At 41.4% G+C, this 22,699-nt stretch overlaps 1 protein-coding gene across 6 annotated transcripts in view; it reads left to right on the top strand.

Moving 5' to 3' along the window:
* Positions 1-1,457: 1,457 nt before the first annotated feature.
* Positions 1,458-22,699, top strand: part of COL19A1 (collagen type XIX alpha 1 chain) — a 305,503-nt gene continuing 284,261 nt past the window's right edge. Inside the window, exons 1-4 of one of the 6 annotated variants that reach the window (XM_070514621.1) lie at positions 2,589-2,717; positions 9,239-9,317; positions 12,231-12,357; positions 22,542-22,616. In XM_070514621.1, coding sequence (XP_070370722.1) covers positions 12,267-12,357; positions 22,542-22,616 — 166 coding nt within the window. In that variant the 5' untranslated portion in view covers positions 2,589-2,717; positions 9,239-9,317; positions 12,231-12,266. Of the gene's footprint in view, positions 2,718-2,799; positions 2,945-3,451; positions 3,579-9,238; positions 9,318-12,230; positions 12,358-22,541; positions 22,617-22,699 lie in introns of those variants that run through there. The other 5 variants (XM_070514622.1, XM_070514618.1, XM_070514620.1 and 2 more) reach the window with 5 other exon arrangements.

The following is a 22,699-nucleotide window of genomic DNA, read 5'->3' as shown; positions in this document are numbered from 1 at the left end:
TTGATCGGGCAATGTTGGTGTCTCCAAGAACAAAGTAAGCAACAGATAATAATAATTTCAAATTTCATTTATTCATTTCTCGCTTTCTTCCAAACTCTTGTTTAGTTCAGTGTTGTGAGTAGGAAAAGAAGCAACTGCAGACTGAAACAAAAATATACCAGTGTTTGGTACTTTCAAAAACATCTTAAAGATTATGAAATTATTAAAATGTCTACAAAAATAAGGCTAAAATGAAGTTGAATTACTCGTATTAAAACACAGATTGGAGGCAAAAATTTCGGGCTTCCTGTTAGGTAGCTCAAGAGCCTTAAATAGTACCAATTAAATGTAAATAAGGTGAATTTAACAGTCTATTGGAGAAATAAAGCCTGGACGCTTTCATTTCAACTCACTAGCAATTAAAAGGTAAAGTATTATTACTTAGAAAAAAGATTCAAATGGGGTAATATTGTAAAAAAATTAGAGAATGACCATGGAAGTCTGGTGAAGGTTTGGGAGTCCTGTTGTTCAAACAGGCACCGAGCATCCTGTCTCCTCTCCAGCTCCCTCCTGGCCTTCCCACAGTCAGCCCAGAGGTCCTGATGAAAGTCACGCAAGGCGGAAACACGTCAGGAGTTTCAAACCCCGACATATAAACATGGTTTGCATCACTATAGATGAAAGACTCTGAAATGACAGACAGGTATTTTGATTACGACAAAAGACAGATGGAGAAGACCAGTTGACTCTTGAATAGTTCCCCTTCAATGAAGTGGAAACGAGCAATTGCCTAAAATTTTCCCTAACATTTTTATTTTTTGCCAGCCTGATTTTACTTACTTCCTGATCTGTGAGGCCTCATATGTGAAGCATATTTCTATGGTTTATGGTATCTTTTAAGCTTAATGATTTTCACCATTATCAATCATTAATATAATTTATCCTATTTCCCCAACTATGGCAATACTGAACTAAAAATGTTTAAACCAATTTATCTAATGCCTGGCTTACTTTTCTGAATTCTATAATGGTTTTATTTTCTTTCATATATATATATATATACACACACATATATATACACACACAAACAATATGTATATACACCTACAAATATACATAGACACTATATATGTGTATATACCTACTATATATTTCTATGTGTGTAAATATATATATATGCTTTCTCTACCCACACATACACATATGTATACCTACACAGAGATCTGCAGAAAAATATGACCTTTGCATGTTCGAAGGGATCCCAGGAGTTCAAAACCCAGCATTTGTAGGAGCAATCCATGGAAAGAAATTATATTTAAAATCACAAAATGCTTTTGTGGACTGTGAGACAAACCAAGCCACGCGAACCTACTGTACACATGAGCGTCTTAGATTGGGAGGCGGGCAGCCTTTCTCCATTAACTACCTTGACATAAACTCCTAACACAGAAGTGAAAAATGACACATAAACGGTACCCTTTTTTTAGCGCGTGTTAAAAAGCCGATTATCTCCCTGTGAATGAATGCCAGGCACAACACTTTGAAGACACGTCTTCATAACCAGAAGTGAGAAGCTGCAGGCACCCGCATCTCGCCTGCGTTCCGTCCGCGAAGCTGTTAACAACGCAAACCCGAGAGGCATCCTCCCAGCTCCGAGGCGACACTGTGGTAATTAAGGAAAACCTGTGCGCGAGTTGGCCGAGTCCTGTCCTGCGGAGTGGGAGGGTCACACCGGGAGAGACTAATAAGGGCAGAGATGCGTCCCCTTCCCACTCTCCGGGCGCTCGCGGGCCACTCGTCGGCGGCGCCGCAGCCCTGCCGGGACCCCCGCGCTGCGAGCGGCTCGGCCCACGCCGGAGGTAAGCTGCGCCCACACGCCGGGTCCCTGTCATCTGCTCTTGTCTCTGGGCATTTGCGTGCATCTGCTTTTCAAGAAAATGGAAAAACTGTGCCACCCACGGGAAGAGGTTTTGGTGCACACCTGCAATTACGCATTCCCAGAGGTAGCTGCAGATGGGACCAAAACGTTTGGCCCGCCACGGCCGCTTCGGTATGCTCCGTATAGTGTCGTGGATGCGCGTACGGTCGCCTAATGCGGTTATGCTTAGACTTTGCTCCTGGGGGCTTCTCGCTCGGTGTGTCTGCGCAGCGGAACTGTGAGCGCTGCTGATGCGGGGAGAACAGACGCCAAAGGCAGGAGAGAAACATATCCGGGGGAAAAAGCACAAAACAAACTCAGTATACAGCCATGCCGTTAGATCTGAATTTTCGGTATATCTGGAGACGTGACCCTGGAAGCGAGGAGGCCGTTCAGGGGTGAAAACCGGGCGACGCGCGGCCGGGTTACCTATTCGGATATGCGGGTCTTTCTCCCGAGGGCGGCTTCGGGGCGGCGCGGCGGGGACCCCGGGCTCCGGTCCCCCAGCCCGGCTCGTCCGGAGCGGCCGGCCCGGCTCCTCGGTCACCTCGCAGCGCGCGCGCCGCCGGACCCAGCGTCCCCGCCGTGGTCCCCGCCGTGGTCCCCGCGGTCCCCGCGGGAAGGTCCCGGCTCTGGAGGCACGCGGCCCCGCTCCCCGCCGCCCGCGCGCCCGCGCCCCCGCGGCCCCGAGGAGGCGGAGGAGAAGGAGGCGGCGGCGGCGCGCGCCCGGGCGCTGCGGGGTCCCGGAGAAGTTTGCTGGCCCGGAACCAAGGCGCCTCCGCCGGCGGCACGCAGCTCGTCCGAGACCGGCCCCGCGGAGGTTACGGAGGGGACGTGCGGAATGTCGGGGGGCGAGGGGCTGGTGCCCAGGCCGGGCGGCAGGGGCCCCAGGGGCTCAGGGAGGCACCGACTAGTGACAGGGTGCAGAGGAGCAGGGGACCGGAACACAGGCCAGCCTCGGGGCACAGTGGGCTGGGGGTGAAACAGAGTGGAACCCTGGAAATGCGTGGAGTTCTAGCCGAACCATCCAGGAGCTGCCGCAGAGTGGTGAGGACCCGCAGCCTGAGGGTGGGAAATGGAAGGGTGAGGGAGATAGTGGTGCTGCCTCCTTCCACCCTCATTGCAGGACTCCTGGGTCCCATCTGCTTGGAGGAGAAGGCTGAGGAGAATCATGATGGCAAGGGGGGGGGGTCTGGACGCTCAACAGGAGTTGATATCTGCCTGGTAATAGAAGGGACGAAATAAAACCGCTTCAGGGCACCCCCACCCCCATCCCGACAGAAAAGAGGGGAGAGCAATGGTGCTCCTTAGTCTGCCCACATCAGGCGCTACTGTCATTCTGTAAGAGACTTTTCAGACTGCACAGATGTGTGGTCTCAGCATCTGCTTGCTCGTGCGTGGGGAGAAAACTGCAGGACCCTCTCCAAGTAGAGGCCCTTGCTGTGTGCCTGCCAAGGGGGCTGAGGTGTTTAGGTGTCCAGATGGTGCAAAATGTCCCTAAAAGCCTTTTCCTGAGTACTGCCGTCGGGAATCTCTAACGAGGAATCTCTCCCTTCAGGGTGGAAAAGGGGAGGGTGCTTCCCAGGGCTGGAAAATTCATTCTCTCCCTGGGGATAGAAAGTGGAGAAAGTAACTGGCAGGCGCTTCCAGGAGGTATCGTCCAGCCTGATCTCTCAAGCTGGTAAGGCATCCAAGTGGGGCTTCCTGGGAAAGGAGGGGGAAGGGGCGGCAACAGAGCAGGGAGTGAGCCCGAGCCTGCTGTGAACAGGTCAGAGAAAGAGCACAAGGGTGAAAGAAAATCAAATGGGGTTACTGTCACAACGGGGATGTTATCTCTCTATTTGATTTGCCATCCAAGGAGACCATCTAAAACAGATGGGAGCCTGTGGTAGTCTACAGATATGGAAAAGTTCCATCTACTTTCTGGTCCTCCAGCTGAATTTCTCCTGCTGCAATTTTAGTTCATTTTTCCAGCAGGCAGAAATGCCCAGTGGGGACACAGAGTGGATAGTTTTAGAGGCAGGAGAAGATATGGGGATAGAAACCATGCTTCTATGGCTAACTGGCCTCATAAATACAAATTCAAAGGAAGAATGAAAAATAAACAGGACTGTAGACTAGCAGGACTGGAGAGATGCTAATATATAACCTGGAAAGGATGCTGGAAAAAAGAGAATGAATGGGACTGGAGTTGGATTATTTGAGGCAGGCTACATTGAGGACATGTATCTTAAAGAGGCAGAGAATAACGAGGCTTAGCAGAAGAGAGCAAGAGGGAGGGCATTCCAGCCAGAAGGAATGCGTGTGTGAAGCCTTAGAGGTGGGAGTGAGCGGTCATGTGCCTGCTGAGATGAGAATCCAAGCTGGGGCGAAACCTGAGATGAGGAGAGCAGATCGCACCTGCCAAGGAGAGACTGGAAAGGAGAGGCAAGAGGCAGGGGCTCTTTAGGGGGTTATTTTCAAGGCCAATGGTGAGATAATCAGGTGAGGGCATTGTCTATTGAGTTTGGAAATTGATATGAAGATGGTGAATGCAAGACTGGAGCAATAGGCCTGTCTTATCGATGCAGGGGCTGTGAAGCCCAAAGGATGTGATCTCTCTCTTTGAGAGGAATCAAAGATAATCGTTACATTGTAAGATTCTTAGATCAGAAAGCTAGTAGAGCCCTTCAAATGGAAAAATTAAGAAAAGTTGATAGATTGGGGAAAAATACACATATATATTTAACATTTTAAGTGGCACTGGATCATTGATATAGATATTTCTGTGGAAACAGAGCTAACGAATTGAAATCCGAAAGAATGTAGGTCAGTAGTGATGGCTGAAATTGAGAATAGTATCAAAAAAGCTGATGGAGACAACTATGGTTCAGAGGGGCAAGTCAATAGGATAAGTAGCTGAGCGTGGGGAGAGTCGGTTCGGCATGCTCAAGGGAACTCGAAGGTAGAGAGCCCTGGAAAGTGGGCACTAGTTTGGAAGGGACAGGAGAAATAACATGGAACTTTGAGAATGTGTTGGAGTCGATCAGTTTTAGAGGAGCAAAAACATTAAGAACCAGGGAATATTTTCTGTGAAGCAAGAGAGAAGCTTCAATAGTATTTTTTTTTTATTTTTTGGTCTCACTAAATAACTGAAATTATGTTCACTGAGCCTTCTTTTAGGATTTTTTCCTGTATTTCTCTATAATATTTCATTCAAATCCTTCTATAAATGTTAAGTCCATATCTGTATATATTACTTAACAGTTCCAGCCTTTCATTTGTTTAATTTTAGTCCAATTGTATTGCTTTAGACTATTCACCCTACAAATTGATCAAATGAGTACCTGCTAAATGCCAAGCTTAAGCAAAACCCAGATGATAAGACCCAATATTTTTTCTCCACAATTGTTCAATAGGGAGAGGAGACAAAATGCACACATGTTATTGCAACGCAATATAGACCATGCTGAAGCAGAGGTGGGTGCTGAAGCTCTGTTGGATCCCAAGGCAGTGACTAATGAACTCTGTGGGTTCCACAGACTTCATAGAGGACGTGGCATTTGAACTGCATGTGGAAGGCAGAGTAAGTGTTCACCAGATGGAGAGAGAACTGGAAGGACATTCCGACAGCCAAAACAGCATGTGCAGAAACCTGGCATGTTTTGAGAATTGTTGGTGGAGTAGAGTTTGTTTGGAAGGAGGTAGAAGGACAGGACATCAGACTCCTATGAGTTGAGGCCCCACTCTAGAAGAAACTGGAGTACCTTCCTTAGGAGTGGGCAATGAAAAGCCACTGGGAGACTTTAGTAAGGCAGAACACTAAAGTGATTAGGTCTTTGTTTCAGAAATAGAATTCTAAAGCAGTAGGGAGATGGAATTAAGGGAAGAAGACTGCAGGAAAGCAGTGTAGGGAGGAGTCGATTACACTTTTCCAGATTAGAAATGAGAAGGACACAAACTAAGGCAATTCTTGTGAGGGGGTGAGAGTTGGTATGGATTCAAAAGACATTGTAAGAGTAGATTAGGCTATGATAGAGATTTGATGTGGGGATTGAAGAATGAATGGAAGATGATTTTGAAATTTCTGACTTGGGTTCTTAAGTTAATGATGATGCCTATTCTTAAAATATGAAGGTCGAGAGGTTTCTGTAGCATATAACAAGGGCAGAAACCCTGCCTAAGCTGCAAGAGACTTCTGCAAGCTAATTTCACTTTCGTTACTACAGTCAGTGATAAAATTACGAAATAATGCTAGATCTAGTCCTAAACTCTGGGGATGTTTGTCCTGTTATTGGCTTGGATTTTTAACTCTGTGGCAATGACTTTTCAACTGATTTTCTCCAGTAGTTCCTAGACTCTAGTATAGCTTCACTAAAGATAGAGTCTAAAGATTGGTTAAAGAACAGATGTGTAACACCTGTTGTTTTACTTATTTACAAGATGTGTCTCTTCATAACAGTATGGCCAGATTTTCTTGGTGGAGTTATGCAGAGGCATACTGGAGGGCAGTCAGGAAGGTTTGATTTAAAAATTGACCCCCTACCCAGTCACCCAGCACTGCTCTTTGTAATGAATGCTCTGAAAACATGGGTTCTTTCAGTCACTTAACAAATCAAATCTACTTTTTTGAAAGTTGAAATGCTGTGTTGCTCAGTGTACAGCCTGCATAAAGAGAACCAGTATTCCCTTTCTATTTTCTCTTCTTCTGTCACTTGTCTTTTTCATCTTATTTTCTATTTCGGTACTAGATCTAATGCTCTGACCCTTTATCTAATACCAGATTTCAAAGATGCAAAATGAGCATTATGAAATGTTAGATGGAATAACAGTAAACTTATTCATGTTCCATAGGCAGATTTGGTTTGGTTTGCTCACAAGCTTGTGCTGAGAGAACGCTGACCATCTCTGCAAGCCTACATTCCATCATTCTAGCTACTTCTTCTGTTCTCCTTTACTTCTTAGTCTCTGTCTCTCAAAGATAATCTACGTGTTTGTTTGTTTACTTCTGTTCTCCCTGGCCAGAGTGCCACCAGGGACTCCTGTTTGGCTCACTGCTGTACCCCAGAGACTGCTGTATCCCCAAAGGCACAGAGCAGGAACCTCATCCTACTGATGGAATGAAAGATTAAGGTTTCCCAATGTTCCTTTCTGACATTTTTGTGCTTTCTGTACACAAATACAGATTAATAAGGAATTTTTAAAAATTCCTGTCCTAATTCAAATATCTCTAGTTTTGATAGTTGCCGTATAGGATTTCAAGAGCTTGATTAAGGAAGTTGAGAGACAGTGACTTTTTTTTATTCCCTTACCCCAACCAGTACCCAAAACTATTCCAGTTGGTCAAGGATGGTGAGAATAATTGGTTAGAGGTAGAGGTGAGAGCCAGGCCTTCAGGCAGCCACTCTCTCTTTGTTGTCATGGCAATGGGAAATCAGTTACAGGCAGGTCTGTCTGGGTGATTTTAGAGGGTTCATAGGCTCCAGCAGAGTTGTCTGCTCAAGACTGCCAGTGCTGGGCATACTCACAATTATGACTTTGGTATTTTGTAGTGCTTGGAAAGAACTGTCTGGCATCTGGATAGAATCTTGATAGAGAATAACTGAAAATTGAAAAGGAAGTGTATAGAATGTGATAGGTCTGTCCCACATTCTGATAGTAAGCATCACGGTGTAACAGCAAAGCTTTTTAGTCAAACAGACCTGGACTTGAATCCCAGGCTCTGGATCTTTTCTATGAGCTTTAAAGTCTCATACCTGTGGGATAGGAACCTGATACCTGTCTTTGGTACCATCTTTAGGCCCTGGCTGGAGGGTCCCTGCTGTGGGCCCTACAGTTGAGAAGGCCCCATATGGTCTTGCTCTAGATATGTGCTTGCTCTTAGGGTTGGGAGTCCACAGAGGTAAGGGAACCTGCCCACCCAAAGCCCAAGCTTCTAAGTTTACCCAGGATCCTGAAATTCCCTGACTGAATGATCCTTAGTCTTCCTGCAGGATCTGGTGGCCCTCTTCCTTGAGCCCATCTTCACAGGGACAGACCAAGCTACTGGTGTGAACACTCGTAGGCTAAAGGGGGTGGTCAAGGAGGGGCTGTTTGCAGGTGCTGTGGATGGAGCTTAGATTGATTACAATGTTCCAATATGTGTGAGTAAGCCCCTCCTGGTACAGATGGAGCTAGGAATGGAAAAAAATGAGGGACGAGCTTTGGTCCAGGCCAGAAGCCAGTTCATCTGTTTGAGCCTGCTGTGTTCAATTCTAAACTTGACCTGGGCTTTCAGATCTTTATGAGGGTATATTTGTCAAGATAAAAGGAGAAAACATATCTTTCTTATCAGTTTTATTAGCTTTATTTTTAACTTTCACACATTTAGACTTGGTCTGTGGATCTCTTGCCCTACACCCTGCTCATATTAGGGGCAGGCATGCCTGCCTCTCAGGTTATTATAAGCATTAAAATAAAATGCCATATTTAAAAGAAATTCTGTTTCAGAAAATGAGACCATGTGTAACCAATATTTTTCATATCCTTACCGGCAGGGGAGTGGGGAGCAATCGAGGGATTTGAGATGTGTTTGGGGCAACCCTGAGATGACTTGTTGATGGTTTCGATGTGGGAGATGGTGATGAGGAAGACAGAAGAATCAATGTGGTGCTTAGGTTTCTGGTTTGAGCATTTTAATGGGTGCTGTTTATTGAGACTGGGAGGAGCATGAGAAGAACAAGTTGTGGTTAAGAATCAAGCATTTAATTTGTATTAAGATATAGATGCTAGTGTGACATCTAACAGGGAATATTGAGTAGGGGGCTGGATACAAAGTCTAAAGTTCAGAGAAGAGGACTGGACTGGAGTGTAAATTTTAGATCCATCGTCTGACAGATTTCATTTAAAGCCAAGAGAATGGCGAAATCACATAGGGAGACATCATAAAGAGATAGGAGAGGAGGGCCACAGATCCCAACTAGAAATCAGGTGGAAAACAGATCTGAAAAGGGGATTTAGAAAGAAATCCCAGGGAGTGTGAAGGCAGGAAAGCCAATGAGAGTGAAGGTTTCAAGAAGGAGGGAGTGGTTAGCTACTGGAAATGCCACTGGGAGTTGAATTAGACGGGGAGAGAAAAGGATTCTTTCAAGTTCTTGCTGAACTTGGCTAGAGACATTTCAGTGGAGTGGTGGAATGGCAATTCTTTGCTAACTGGAACGTTTAGTTGACTAACCATAACATCTTATTCTTCAAACGTTCTGGATAAGTGAGGTTGGAGCTAAGTGCTATCATCCTCTGAGTGGCTCAAAGAGATAGAAGACGTCAAGGTTGAATTCATGTGCTTATGGCATATCACTCTCTGGTTCTTTGTTGCCGTAACAGGGACCAAAGCTTCAGTGAACATATATTTCTAGGATGCTTTGGCACTTCTCTATTCTGCAAATATCAATATCAACCTCAGGTGAGGAGATAAATATAATTGTGAATTTTTACTAATTATTATTTATGAATATGCAGATCAAACAATTATAATAGGTACTGTTTTTGAATACTTACTGTGTTCAAGACCCTCTACTACACTCTTTCCAGGTATTAAATAATTTATTGCTACTATTAGTCCCAATTTTAAGTGAATAAATGAAGGCTTAGGAAAGTTGCATAACTTGTTCATAAGGAGCAGAGCCCAGACATGAACCCTTGGTTTTAACGACTAAACTACTCTGCTAATTTATCAAATAATAAAGATCACTTTGGTTAAAAATGCAGACAACCGAGGATCTCTCTGAAAGTTAGATCAATATTTGTGAGTTCATTAATTTGAAATAGAGTTAATTGTTTTAACAGTTACCAACTGACTTGAAATAATAGGTAGGATAAGTTTGCAAAGTCATATGAGGATTAGGGCTTTATCTAGATGAGAGAGTTCAAAAGAAATAAGGCATAAAACCAGCTGTTTGATGTTTAGAACTGCACATACGGTTTTAATATTGCAATTGCTGCTTCCAGCTATTCATCCAGAAATATCTAAAATCTTGAATTAGTTTTAAAATACTAATCTTAGGGTATTTGGCACACGCAGAATACCAAAGATGATAGCTTTAGTTTTTTTCTAAGAATGTCTATTGACAACATTTAGGCATTGATATGGTGGATTCTTTTATATTTGACTCTTGAGTAAACTTTGAATGATAGCAAATAAAAACTATAATAATATTTGCATATTTAGAGCTCTTAGAATAGCTATTCTAATAATACCACAGTTGTCAAATACGCTGAGGGAGCCACTGTATTTTTACTTGCAATCAATTTCCATGTTGGTTACTTCATTATAGTAAATTAAGGTAATGTTTAAGTTTTCCATTATGAGGATTCTATTTGCTAAATCTTTTATTGTAATACCTGTAGAGTAGTAGCCCACGTTCAGAAAGACAAACGATCATGGGAGTAATACATTAATATGAAATACGATGCCCAGGGCAGGCTCAGGTGAGGCAGGCATTGCATACATCCATTTTTCTCTTTAAATAGAAGGAAAGGTTACTTGTCACTTGTGCAGTAATCACTCTAGTAGCAGCAATTATTCAAACCAGTAACAACATAGTTAAGTTTATAGAAAATGTAATGATGTTGGTTAAGCCAAAATATGTAAAACTAATATTCAGCAGAAAAAGTAGAATTGTGAATAATAAGTTTATATTTTAAAAATATAAATCATTGTATATGACACCAAAAGAATAGGCAACAAAAGAAAAAAGTAGATAAATTAGACTACCTAAAAATCAAAAACTTTTGTGCAGCAAAGGACACAACCGATAGAGTGAAAAGGCAACTCCCAACATGGAAGAAAATATTTGCAAATCATACATCTGATAAGGAGTTAATATCCAGAATATATAAAGAACTCATATAACTCAACAACAAGAAAACAAACAACCGGATTAAAGAATGGGCAAAGAATTTAAATAGACATTTCTCCAAAGAAAATATACGAATGGCTAATAATCACATGAAAAGATGCTCAACATCCCTAATCCTTAGAGAAATGCAAATCAAAACCACAGTGAAATACCATCTCACACTCATTAGGATGGCTGCTCTAAAATAACAAAAACAGAAAATAATATTGATGAGGATGTGGAGAAATTGGAACTGTTATGCTTTTGTTGGTGGGAATGTAAAATGATGTGGCTGTTATGGAAAACAGTATGGAAGTTCCTCCAAAAATTAGAAATAGAATTATCATATGATCCAGAAATTCCATTTCTGGGTATGCGTCCAAGATAATTGAAAGCACTGACTTGAACAGATATTTGTACATTCATGTTCAGAGCAGCATTATTCACAATAGCTAAAAGATGGGAGCAACCCAAGTGTCTGTCAATGGATAAATGGGCAAAAAAAAATATGGTCTACACATATAGTGGAATATTATTCACCCTTAAAAAGGAAGGAGGAGCCAGCCCTGTGGTGTAGTGGTCAAGTTTGGCACACTCTGCTTTGGCAGCCTGGGTTTGTGGGTTGAGATCCCAGATGTGGACCTATACCACTCATCAGCCATGCTGTGGCGGTGACCCACATATAAAGTAGAAGAAGATTGGCATAGATGTTAGCTCAGGGCTAATCTTTGTCAAACAAAAAAAAGAGGAAGTTTGGCAACAGACCTTAGCTTGGAGTGAATCTTCTTCAGAAAAAAAAAAAGAAAGGAAGGAAATTCTGACATGCTGCAACATGGATAAATCTTGAGGACATTATGCTAAATTAAATAAAGTCACAAAAGGACAAATACTGTATGATTTCACTTATATGAGGTACCTGGGGTACTCAATTCATAGAGACACAAAGTAGGATGGTGGTTGTCAGAGACTGAGGGTTGGAGAAATGGGGGTTATTGTTTAATGGGTACAGAGTTTCAGTTTTGTAAGATGAGAAGAGTTATTGGCAGTGGTGATGATTACACAACAACGTGAATATACTTAATGCCACTGAACTGCACACTTAAAAATGGTGAAGATGGTAAATTTTATGATATTTCTGTTTTACTGTGAATTTTAAAAAAATACATACAAATCATTGTAAGTGATGTGGCTTTAAAAAAAGCATTTAAAAGAAGAGAAAATTTAAGTTATAAGAGGCTGTATTGACACTGATAATTAACTAGGAACTAATCTGAAAATATTTTCAGAGCTCTTTCATGCAGATTAAGGTATATATTGACATGTTATATATAATTAATATGTAATCATATATCCAATTATATAATTATATGTAATGTAAAAATCTATTGTTTTCTTTTTGGTGATGAGGATTTTCTGGAGATAATGATGGCGAGGACTGTGTACCAAAAGCTCAATTCAGATATTTTGTTTCTTTGCAGGTCTGTGGCCGCTCGTTCACATGGTCTCGAGGTACCATGAGGCACTCTGGCTGTTTGAAGCTCTGGCTCTGGGTGGCAGTGCTCCTGCTCCCGGCTTCCGCTGCCGTGACGGTTAGGGACAAGCAAGGTATCCAGGCCGCCTCTTTGTCCTGTCACCAAATGTTATTTGCACTCTGTAAATTATTTGGGAAAAATCATTAAAATAAGTCTGGTTAAGATTGAAGAGGCATAGATTAAATAGACTAGTACAAAATAAATAATAATTCACCGTTTTCTCCCAGTGACCTTCACATCGCACATTGAGAATTTCTAAAATCACCTCCTTTTTTCATATGCATATTAGTCTACATAGCCTTTCATTTCTCTCACTGATATTCACAAATATAAATATATGTGTGTGCATCTCTTTGTGTGTATATTTCTCCCTTTCCTCTTTAAGTTATGAATTATTCAAGTTATTCAACTTATAAGTATGGAAACATATCCCTAATTAGGATTAACCAGGGACATAGCTAATCTTAATTAGGGAAAAGTGAAAAGGAGAATAGGAGATTTAAAAGGGAATCCAGCTTAATTACGTGTAAGTTTTATAGGATCTCAGATGAGGCGAACAAAAGATTAACAGTCGGTGGAGTGCTTTTTGAACTAAATAGATAATATTTATTTGCAGTTGTTAAATTTATCAACCTCATAAATATTTCCAAAGGGCTTGAAAGCAATTTGAAACATTTATTTCCACCTCTTATTTTTGAAAATGATTATGCGGCTAATTTGGAGGACTTCTCTTGAACGTTGAGTAGCGTGAGTTACTGGTCTAGGTGTGCGTCACATTCAGAGTTGACCAGACACGGCGAAGAAGCCGTTTGCTGAGCAGGGAGGAACTTCGACCCTCCTTCGGTGCAAAGGGTTCCATGTGACGTCTTCTGACGATGGTCACATGTGATGATGTATTCTGAGACTGTGAGTTTTATTGTGCTTATCCTTTTGAATATGGCTTTACTAATTTTTGCTAAACAGGTATAAACACACTCTAATAGAGAATTTTGAGTTTAAAATGCTCATAAAATAAAACCAGTCTCCTATAAAGATATAACACATCTTAGTCTCTCAGAAGGTTTTGTGTTTATGATTTCTTACTAGTTTGGCAGGAGTACATTTCCTGAAACAATTCACGTGATGGTTTGAATATTCTACCATTGTATAGATGACATCCTATGGCTTCATACTTTTGAGGGGAACACTTTCTTTAGTGAGAAATAAAAGTCAGGAGTACCTCATGGCAAAAAGAAACACTTTGGGCAGGGGTTTATTCTGATATATTGCTGCTCTTCCTAATTTCTTCACGTCTCTTGTTTTTAAAGGACATGGTAGGTAATGCCTTTTCCCGCTTAATCTAAGAGGATAGGATGTTTTGGCTAGAAAGGAAAATGAATCTTTGCTTAAGTAAGACAGTTTTTAGGCACATGCCGTGCATAATGCATGGTCTCGATGATAGCGATCATCTGAAGGATCTACATGAATGGTTTTCCAGTCTCAGTGCGAGCAAGAATGATCTGGGGATTTATTCCCCAGTTTCACTCTCAGAGATGCTTCGATGAGGGCAGGCCGGTGGGGTCCAGTAAGCTACGTCTTTAGCAAGCCCCCCAGGTGAATCTAATGCAGCGTGTCTGAGGAACACGCTTGGGGAAATCTCACCTTGGGGATAATTAACTGACATTTCTTTTTCTTTTTTTTTCTCAGCTAGTTGTCTTGCATCTTATGCCAGCAGGTTCCTTTTATTTTATTTATTTTCTTTGTTATTTTTTGCCTTTAGTAACTCTTTTTTGTTTTTACTGTGATGAGAACACTTGATGTGATCTACGCTGCTGACAGATCTCCCAGTGTGTAACGCACCGTGTTGTCAATCTGGGCGCAGCGCCGCACAGCAGATCTCGAGCTTAGTCATCCTGCGTAACTGAACTTCCCTATCTTGGGATTCCCCTGGATGTTTTGCTTTTGTAGCTTTGACATCTCAATTCTTTAATCAGGTCGTATCGTGTGTAGGACTACCAAAATGCATATATACTGGTCCAATTTACCAAATTCGTCTTTCTGAAAAATCGCCTGAGTGTGAATTCAAAATTAATCTGAACACTAACAAGATTCACATCACGTAAAGCACGAAGGGAAATTAATAAAGGACAAAATTCAGAGTTGACTTTTATTTATCGTGCCATTTGGTAAAAGGTGCTCCTGAAGCAACACAAACCGATCGTGTCATGGAAATTGCTTAACTTCAAGTATCAGTGGCATTAATTAAACATGTCAGCGCAGTGCTGTCACAAGGATTATTGAAGAATATGACACGCTGGGCACGCCGGGACAGGGACTCGACTGTGTCTGATTCACAGGGCAAGGTTCCCTTTTTAGTTTCCTCATGTGCAGACCTGCGAGTGTGGTCACTAACCATTTACCGGAGGGAAGTGATTACATCTAAAAATAAAATATAACAAATCTGAGAGAGAGGCTAGGGTTTCAACTCTGGAGTCTGTGAAGTTGTCAATAGTCTGCTGTTAAACCTAAATAGACAAAGGATAAATTGGAGTGTTTTAATTGCTTTACTTTGCCTCTATGGTCTGTTTAATGATTACTTGGAATATTATCCCAGTTGGGACAGAATTCAAGAGTAATATGGAGAGATTCAATAACAACTTGAATTTTAAAATCTTGGAGTTATTAAGAATTCAGTTATTTCATATCCTTTCATCAATGTTACTACATGTTGGAATTATGAGATAAGGCATATTTGCATATTTTCATACCGCAGCTGAACTTCCATTTGAATGTGGCGGTGTCAGCTTGGTTGTTGAAAGAGGGTGGGGAGAGAATTGTTTTAAAAAATGAGGGTCGTGTAGATCATCTCAAAACTCTCTTTAATCAGTTACCTGACTTTCCTCTGTGATAAAAGCTTATGTATCAAATAATTAAAGGTTCCCCTTTTTCCTCTACTTTCCTTAATCTGATCTAAGACAAAAGTACTGAATTATCATCAAAAGTAATAAAAAGGAGAAAACCTGAGTAAGGAAAAGCAGCAAAAAACCCCAGACTAAACAAAGAGAGAAATGATAGAATGCCATTTAAATCATAATTTTTCTTTTACTTGTGGTAGAGTTTCAAGTTACATGAATAGATTGAATTGATTGTAAACTTAGGCCCCAAACTCTACACATAAACCCTTTTAACCTAGTTTTCTATTAATTATAAGAAAAAACCCTTCTTCTGAAATTTGGCTTTTACTCATTGACAAACACTGCACTCTGAAATTCAGAGCAGACAGTATGTTGTCGTAAAAACTGTAGAGAGTTTTATTTTGTGTTTTTAAGGATTCCTCGAGTTTCATATGGCACCACGTAAGCATCTGACTCCTGACGCACGTCCTGTATGGCTCCTCAGTTTTGAAAGTGGAGAGAAGCCTCACAGTTATTAAATAAGGGCTGTCGCTCCTGACCAGGTGTTCTCCTTTAGGGGACCAGCTTCCGATAAAAAATAAGGAGGGGAGCTTCTGTGACCTCTCTGTTAAAATAGCTGTGTTCCCTTTTTGTCTTGCTTGGTCACTTTTCCATATTAGTTTTGTTATATTCTGGTCCAATGTACTTTACCGATTTTTGTTAACCAATGCTGTTCCCCAAGCCCAGGATGCTTTGTAGTCCTATTGGAGGCACTGTCAAATATGCGGTGTACAGGGGCCAGACGGCCTCTGGTGACAATGCAATGAGAAGCCGTGCTCCCCCTCTGTCCAATAGGAAGTCTGTTTTAGCTTTTAAAAAAAATGCAAAACTCTGAAATTCCCTTATTTCGACCCATTTATGAAAGGAAGGCAAAACCGTTGTGTATCTGTGGCAAACTGCTGCTCTTCATCTTCCCCACCCGTCCTCTTGAGGCAAGTGCTGTGTCGTGAGTCTGTCACTAAAGGTGAAGAAAACAATGCTTCTTAATGCAGGTTAGAAAAGAGAGAGTGGTGAACAGAACGTCTACGAAACTAGACAGATTTTAATTGGGATTTGACGGGTAATAATAATTCCGTAATAGATTATGTATACTCCCGAGGATACGAAGAAATAGGAAGAACTGACAGAGACGAGGACTGTTGCCCCTTCCTGGGAGCTGGTCCCAGTCCCTCCTCTCTTCTCGTCTCACTCCTTGTGTGACCTCACCCATCCCTGTGGCTTTCCATATGATTGCTCTGCCAGTCACTCCCAAATTTACCCCCAGGAGCCTGGGCCTCTCTTTCATACCCACCTTTCTGTCTATTCAGTGACTCCACCATTTGAATTTCTTAATGGCACCTCAAAGGGAACATTTCTAACTCCTCCTCTCTCACCGCCGATGAATTTACTCCTTGTCAAATCGTTTTCTTCCCCTCGTGGATCGTTTCAGTAAACTCCGCTTCTGCTCAGCTGAGCCGCCCCCTCCCTCCTCCCTACATTCAGTCAACTGTCACGTCCTGGTGATCCTTGTATCAGTTCTTCCCCTTTCTTCCGTCTCCACTGTCCCCTCTTTAGTACAAGCTGCCATCACGTCTGGCCTCACGGATCCTGGACATGCGAGTGGGCTTGCAACGTGAAATACGGGGCACCCAGTCACAGAGGGTGGTCAGATGAAGAAGGAGTACTTTGTAGTATAAATATGTTCCAAACGTTGCAGGGGATATCCTAATACTGAAAACATTCTTATTATTTATCTGACTTTCAAAGTTAATTGGGCATCTAGTGATTTTATTTGCTGTATTTGGCAACCTACACGATGTGGAGGCAGGAGCGGTGGTTTGATCACAGAGCGTGGTCAGGGAAGGCTGCCCTCGTGCCCGACGCTTAAGCAGAGACAGGAAGGCAGTGAGAGAGGGAGGCGTGTGAATACCTGGAAAGCAGCACATGCTAAGGCCCTGAGGCAGGGGCATGCTCTGCGTGTGAGGAAGTGACAAGAAAGGCCCAAGACTGGAGTCCAATGAGGAGGAGGGGGAGGTGAGGCGCACAGGCTACTGAAAAGTGGCTCTGTGCTCTGTGTGATCTCTAAGCCAGCATGGTCAAGGCTATGCCTTGGACTCGTAAATTCACCAAAGCCACACACACTGCCCTGGGAGACCTCTGGGGGATGGTCAGCCCCTGCCCTCTGGGGCTCCTCCCAGGTATTATGTGAATGGGTAGGCTTGTAGATTTATACCTTTCAGTAACAAATCTGCCCCAAAGGCCTCTCAACAAGCTTAATTCAGAGTTAACTGGATATTGTAATACAGTAGTATTCTTAATACATTGTTATTTCAGTTCAAATGTGTGGAAATGTGTACACTTTAGCAAAGTTAAAATAAAAACGGTATCTCCAGTAGACAAATTATACATTTTCTTTCCCTGCCATCGGTAAAGTTGTATATAAATAGCTCAGGTCGTACAAAGAGCCCTCAACAAACCGTAAAGAGGATAATAGAACATGTTCACATTTATTTTTCATGATGCCTCTAATTTTAATTTTCCCCTTGTGTCTGTAGCGCACAAGGAATGACCTCACCTCGTGGCTTTTCCTTAGGCCGGAGGCCTCTGTGGCCACAGGGATTGATGGGTCCATTTTCAGTGTGAGCATCAGCAACACTCACAAATCTTGCCTGTATTAAATCAGTTGAAACAACGAAAAGTTAGATTATAGACGCTGACTGGTCTGGGCTTCTTAGCTTTTTGAGGGAAGGGGGGAATTCTACATGCCTTTAGTAAGTACTCTGTTAATCCACAGTCCTTTCTATGAGTGAGTATAGAGAATACTAGAACAGTGATAGGACAAATATGTTTCAGAAGACATGGCATCTAATCTCCAGGCTAGAGTGCTTAGCAGTCCAACAGGAGGGCAAGTGAGCAGGTAAGAAAAGAGCAGGATTTAGAGATCGAGGGGAAAGGCAAATTTTTTAAAGCGCATGTTTCAAACTGAGAGTGGGAAGAAAATGCGTTTCTACTACAGAATCAGGAGCATTTCACAGGTACTCTATTATTTTGTTTAGAATATGGTTTTGAGACATAATGTTCAAAGCAGAGAAAAATAAGTTGGACCATAGGAACCTTGGGCTTTCTTTCAGCTCTGCCATCCACTGGCTCTGGGATCTGCGGACACTCACATGGGCCTCTTGAATGATTTGTTATTAGGGCCTCAGGATTCTGATTTTTAGAGGGAGAGAAGGGTAAAAATCTTTTGAAAAGTACGTAGTTTTTGAGGCTATCTAGATAAAATCCAGATAATTGACCCGCATCTGACCTATCAGCCTTCCTTTCTGCCTCCTTTGCCCCCTTTCAACCTCCTTCCAGCCCTGGATGCTGCCAGGGTCCCTGAAGCCGAGTCAGGAGGGAAGTGGGTCTGACAATCACTAACGACATCTTAGCGTGAGTTTGTCAAAAACATATGCATTTGGTTTTCAGAAGGCCTGTTGATGAAGGGTCCCTAAGTAGTGCATCTTCTGTGGTGAAGTTTGTGATTCTGGAACATTCCAAGAGCCTCTGAAGTGACACTGCTGTAGATTCTCCTCTGTCCACCTGACAGGATGTTTGGATGTTTGAACTTGGATGTTTGAACTACCAGTAGTTCTTCAAGATAATGTACATTTACTCAAAAAGCGTGCTTTACTTCATGTTCAGTTGTATGTGCCAATACTTAGAGAAGTGAGCATGTCCAGCCTGTGTTCACTTCTGCTGCCTTGCTGTTTTAAGGTGATGGATCCCTAGGGCTCATGCGTTCAGATGACTGCCTTGAATCTCACCTCCAAGGAGTTACCATTTAATTCTCATTGGTTCTGCTCACTTTTTCATAACAAAGCACAAATTCTAAAGAGATGAAGCTGTATTTGATTTTCATAAACTAAACACTTTAGTGGAGAAATACTTTCATAAATATCCTTGGAAATGTTGCATTCCATTCATATCAAAGAGACAGGTTTATTGCTTTGACATCATATATTCACTAAGTCCCTGGAAGAATTTAAATGAGATATATACTGTTTCCAGCTTGGCAGTAGGCCAGCATACCTTCCCCTCGTTACGAAAGTGTCATAGTGGGAAGTCCCTTTCCGCCGTCTGAAGATGTGCTTTGCCAGTCATCAACTGTTGTGAAGAATTTAATCTCATTAATTACAGTCGTTTAGTTGTTCAAAGTCATTATGAAAGTTTGATGTGATTTTGATTTGTTTTGTAAATATCACTTTTAGCTTATTTTCTCATAGACATACTGTTTTCTCATTTTATTGAGGTATTACACGTTAAGGTCAACAAATCTTAGATGCACAGTGCAATGAATTTTTACATATGTGTTTATACATCTGTGTAACTACCACCCCAGATCAAAATATAGAACATCTCCAAAACCTAGAAGGCTTTCCTGTGTCTGCTCCCAGTTGACACCCTACCAAAGTAACCAGTACTTTGACATAGATTAGTTGTACAACCCCTTGAATTTCATATAAGAATTATGCAGTATGTGTTTTTTGGGGAATGGTATTTTTTCCACTTAATATTATCTCTGTGAGATTCGTCCAGGTTGTTGCATGTATCAGTAGTTCCTTCTTTTTTTATTGCCATCGTTTTTCATTGTATATCCCACAATTTATGCATTTATTCTCTTGTTAATGAACATTTGGGTTGTTTCCAGTTTTCGACGAATATGAGTAATACCATAATGAATATTCTCTTCTAAAGGGCCATTTACACTCATTTTTTGTACTCATTTCTCTTGGGTCATTGAATTCCCAGGTCATAGGGTTCACGTATATTTAACGTTAGTAAATGATGCCAAACAGTTTTCTAAAGTGATTGTACCGATTTCCGCTCCCACAAGCAACGCGGGAGAGTTCTCCTTGCTACACGTCCTCATCAACACCTGGTGCTGTCAGTTCTTCAATTTTCATCCATTTGGTGGTATCTCATTGTGGTTTTACTTTGAATTTCTCTGATTACTAATGATGTTGAGCACCTTTCCATTTCCGGGTTACCAATTTGAATATTCTCTTTTCTGAAGTGCGTACATTTTTTGAGTATTTTCAAAATAAGGTTTTCCATCTTTTTCTTATTGATTTGTGAGAGTTCTTTGTATATTCTGGATATGATACTTTATTGGATATATGCAGTGCCGTAGTCTGTGGCTCCTGGTCTGTGGCTTACCTTTTCACTCTTTTAATGTTGTCTTTTGATTAATAAAGATTTTAATTTTAATGAAGTCCAATTTATCAATCTTTTATAATTAGTGCTTTCTGTATCTCTTTTAAGAAATCTTTGCTACCTCAAGTTCATGAAGATTTCACATTTTTCTGTGGTCCTTTATTGTTTTACCTTTCACACTGAGGTCTAAGGTCATCTCCAATTTCTTGCGTGGTGTGAGGTAAGGGTTGAGGTTGTGTATTTTTCTCTGTGGAGATCCAGTTGATCCAGAACTGTTTATTGAAAAGACCCCCTTTTGCCACTGAATTGCAGTGGCCCTTTTGTGGTAAATCCGGAGACCAGATGTAAACAGGTCTGTTCTGGGACTCTCTGCTCTGTTCCATTGGTTTGTTTATCTTTATGTGCGCCAGCATTAAATTATAAAAATTTCTGGTATCTGATAGTGTGAGTTCTCCAGCTTGTTCTTCAATTGTGCCTTAGCTATTCTAGTATTTTAGAGATCCATATAAATTTGAGACTCAGCTTGTCAGTTTTCACATACACGCACGTGTTGGGATTTTACTTGTTATCACACTGAATCTAGAGGTAAAAGTGAGAATTGGCTTCTTAGCAATGTTGAGTCTTCCCGTCTAAATCCTTGGTTAGCCTTCAGTAACATAGGACTTGAATTCCTCTCAACGATGTTCTCTGCTATTCAGTGCAGAGATCTTGATGAGATGCTTGGTTTTTGTAACAATGACTATGAATTCAGATAAAACGTTGGTAATGTTTAGAAAATGTCCAATCTTACTATTATTTAGGACCTGCAATCATGTTAAGATCTCTGAGATAGGAGTTTCCGAAGGAGCTAAGTTGTCCCTAAAGTTTTTCCATGCTATAATTTCATTTACGTGTATTGTGGCTTTTAAATCTGAGTAGTAGCACTCTTTAGAATCTGCTCAATTCTCCTGGTTAAATGCATTCAGATGATGCCCTGTCACGGCCCCTGAAGTCTGTGGTTCGTTTGTGAAACGAGGGCCTGAGTTGCCCAGCAGTTGACCTGGAGAATCTGGTGTAGTTCCCACCTTCTCAGAACAGGAGACAGTTTGGTTTTATGCAGTTTATGTCCCCTCTGTATTAAACTTTTAGGTCATGAAGCCCAAACATGAATTTTAGATGTAGAGAATTAAGGTTGTGATTGCAAGCCAAAATATTTAATCAATTTATTTTGAGATCTCTCCACTTACACAGTTACCATGGCATATTCTAAAATTTGGCTGCAATTTTGTCTGAACTGACTGTTACATTCCTAGAATCTAGCCTCAGTTGGATTAAACATACCCCAGATAATCAAACATTAGTGTATGCGTGTATACTACTGCATTAGTGTGTTGTGTTAGGATTGAACATGTAAGTTCACCTGAGTGGAGAGCAAATTTATATTTTATTTCTTTGAATATAATTAAGTGCCTTCACACATAATTAATATTTCCTTTATGATTTTATTTCATTTTTTTCAGTATAGGCCATTTTTGTATGGCAGAGGTCTTCACTTTTTGCCTTTTAATTTTATTTTAATAACTTCCTTCTGTGCGGCTGCCTTAGTTCGGGCTGCTCTAACAAGAGTGCCATAAGCCAAGTGGCTTCAACAACAAACATTTATTTTACACAGTTCAGGCAGCTGGGAAGTCCAAGCGCAGGGTGCCAGCATGGCCAAGTTCCAGGGAGGGCTCTTACTGGTGTCCTCACACGGCAGAGAGAGAAAAGGGGCTCTCCATCCCCTCATAGGACAGCAGTCCCATCATGGGGCTCCACTCCTGTGACCTCATCTGAAGGTGATTACCTCCCAAAGGCCGCCTCCAAATGCCATCGTATTGTGGATTAGAATGCTAGAATAAGAGTGATTACAATAATAATAGCTAATGTTAACGCGCATTTGCTGTGTCCAGGCACTGTGCTAAACTAAGCACCTCACACACGTAAACAAGTGTAATCCTCCACACACACTGTGAGGTGGGTAATATTCTCATCCTCATTCTGTAGATATTTAATAAGGTGGCTTAATTTATTTCCATTTTGTCTTGTTTCTGATTGTACTGTGATTCAAATTTATTTGAAAAAAATGATAGAAAATGTAGTGCAAATCCTCAATACTTTTTTTTTTTAATAGAAAAACAATGCCCTATACTGAGAACAGAGGGACGTCAGTTTACACAAGACAACAGAGATGAACTTGAAGTTTCAGGTAAGCATTATAATCCTTTACTAAGAAGCATTTTGTAAAAAATTATCACCAAACATGCACTATATATTGTAGCTGATTCTTTC

This window comes from Equus asinus, chromosome 8 (genome assembly GCF_041296235.1).
Source record: "Equus asinus isolate D_3611 breed Donkey chromosome 8, EquAss-T2T_v2, whole genome shotgun sequence".
NCBI lineage: Eukaryota > Metazoa > Chordata > Mammalia > Perissodactyla > Equidae > Equus > Equus asinus.
Note: the sequence above shows the minus strand (reverse complement) of the source record. Positions and strands in the feature narration are given on the sequence as shown.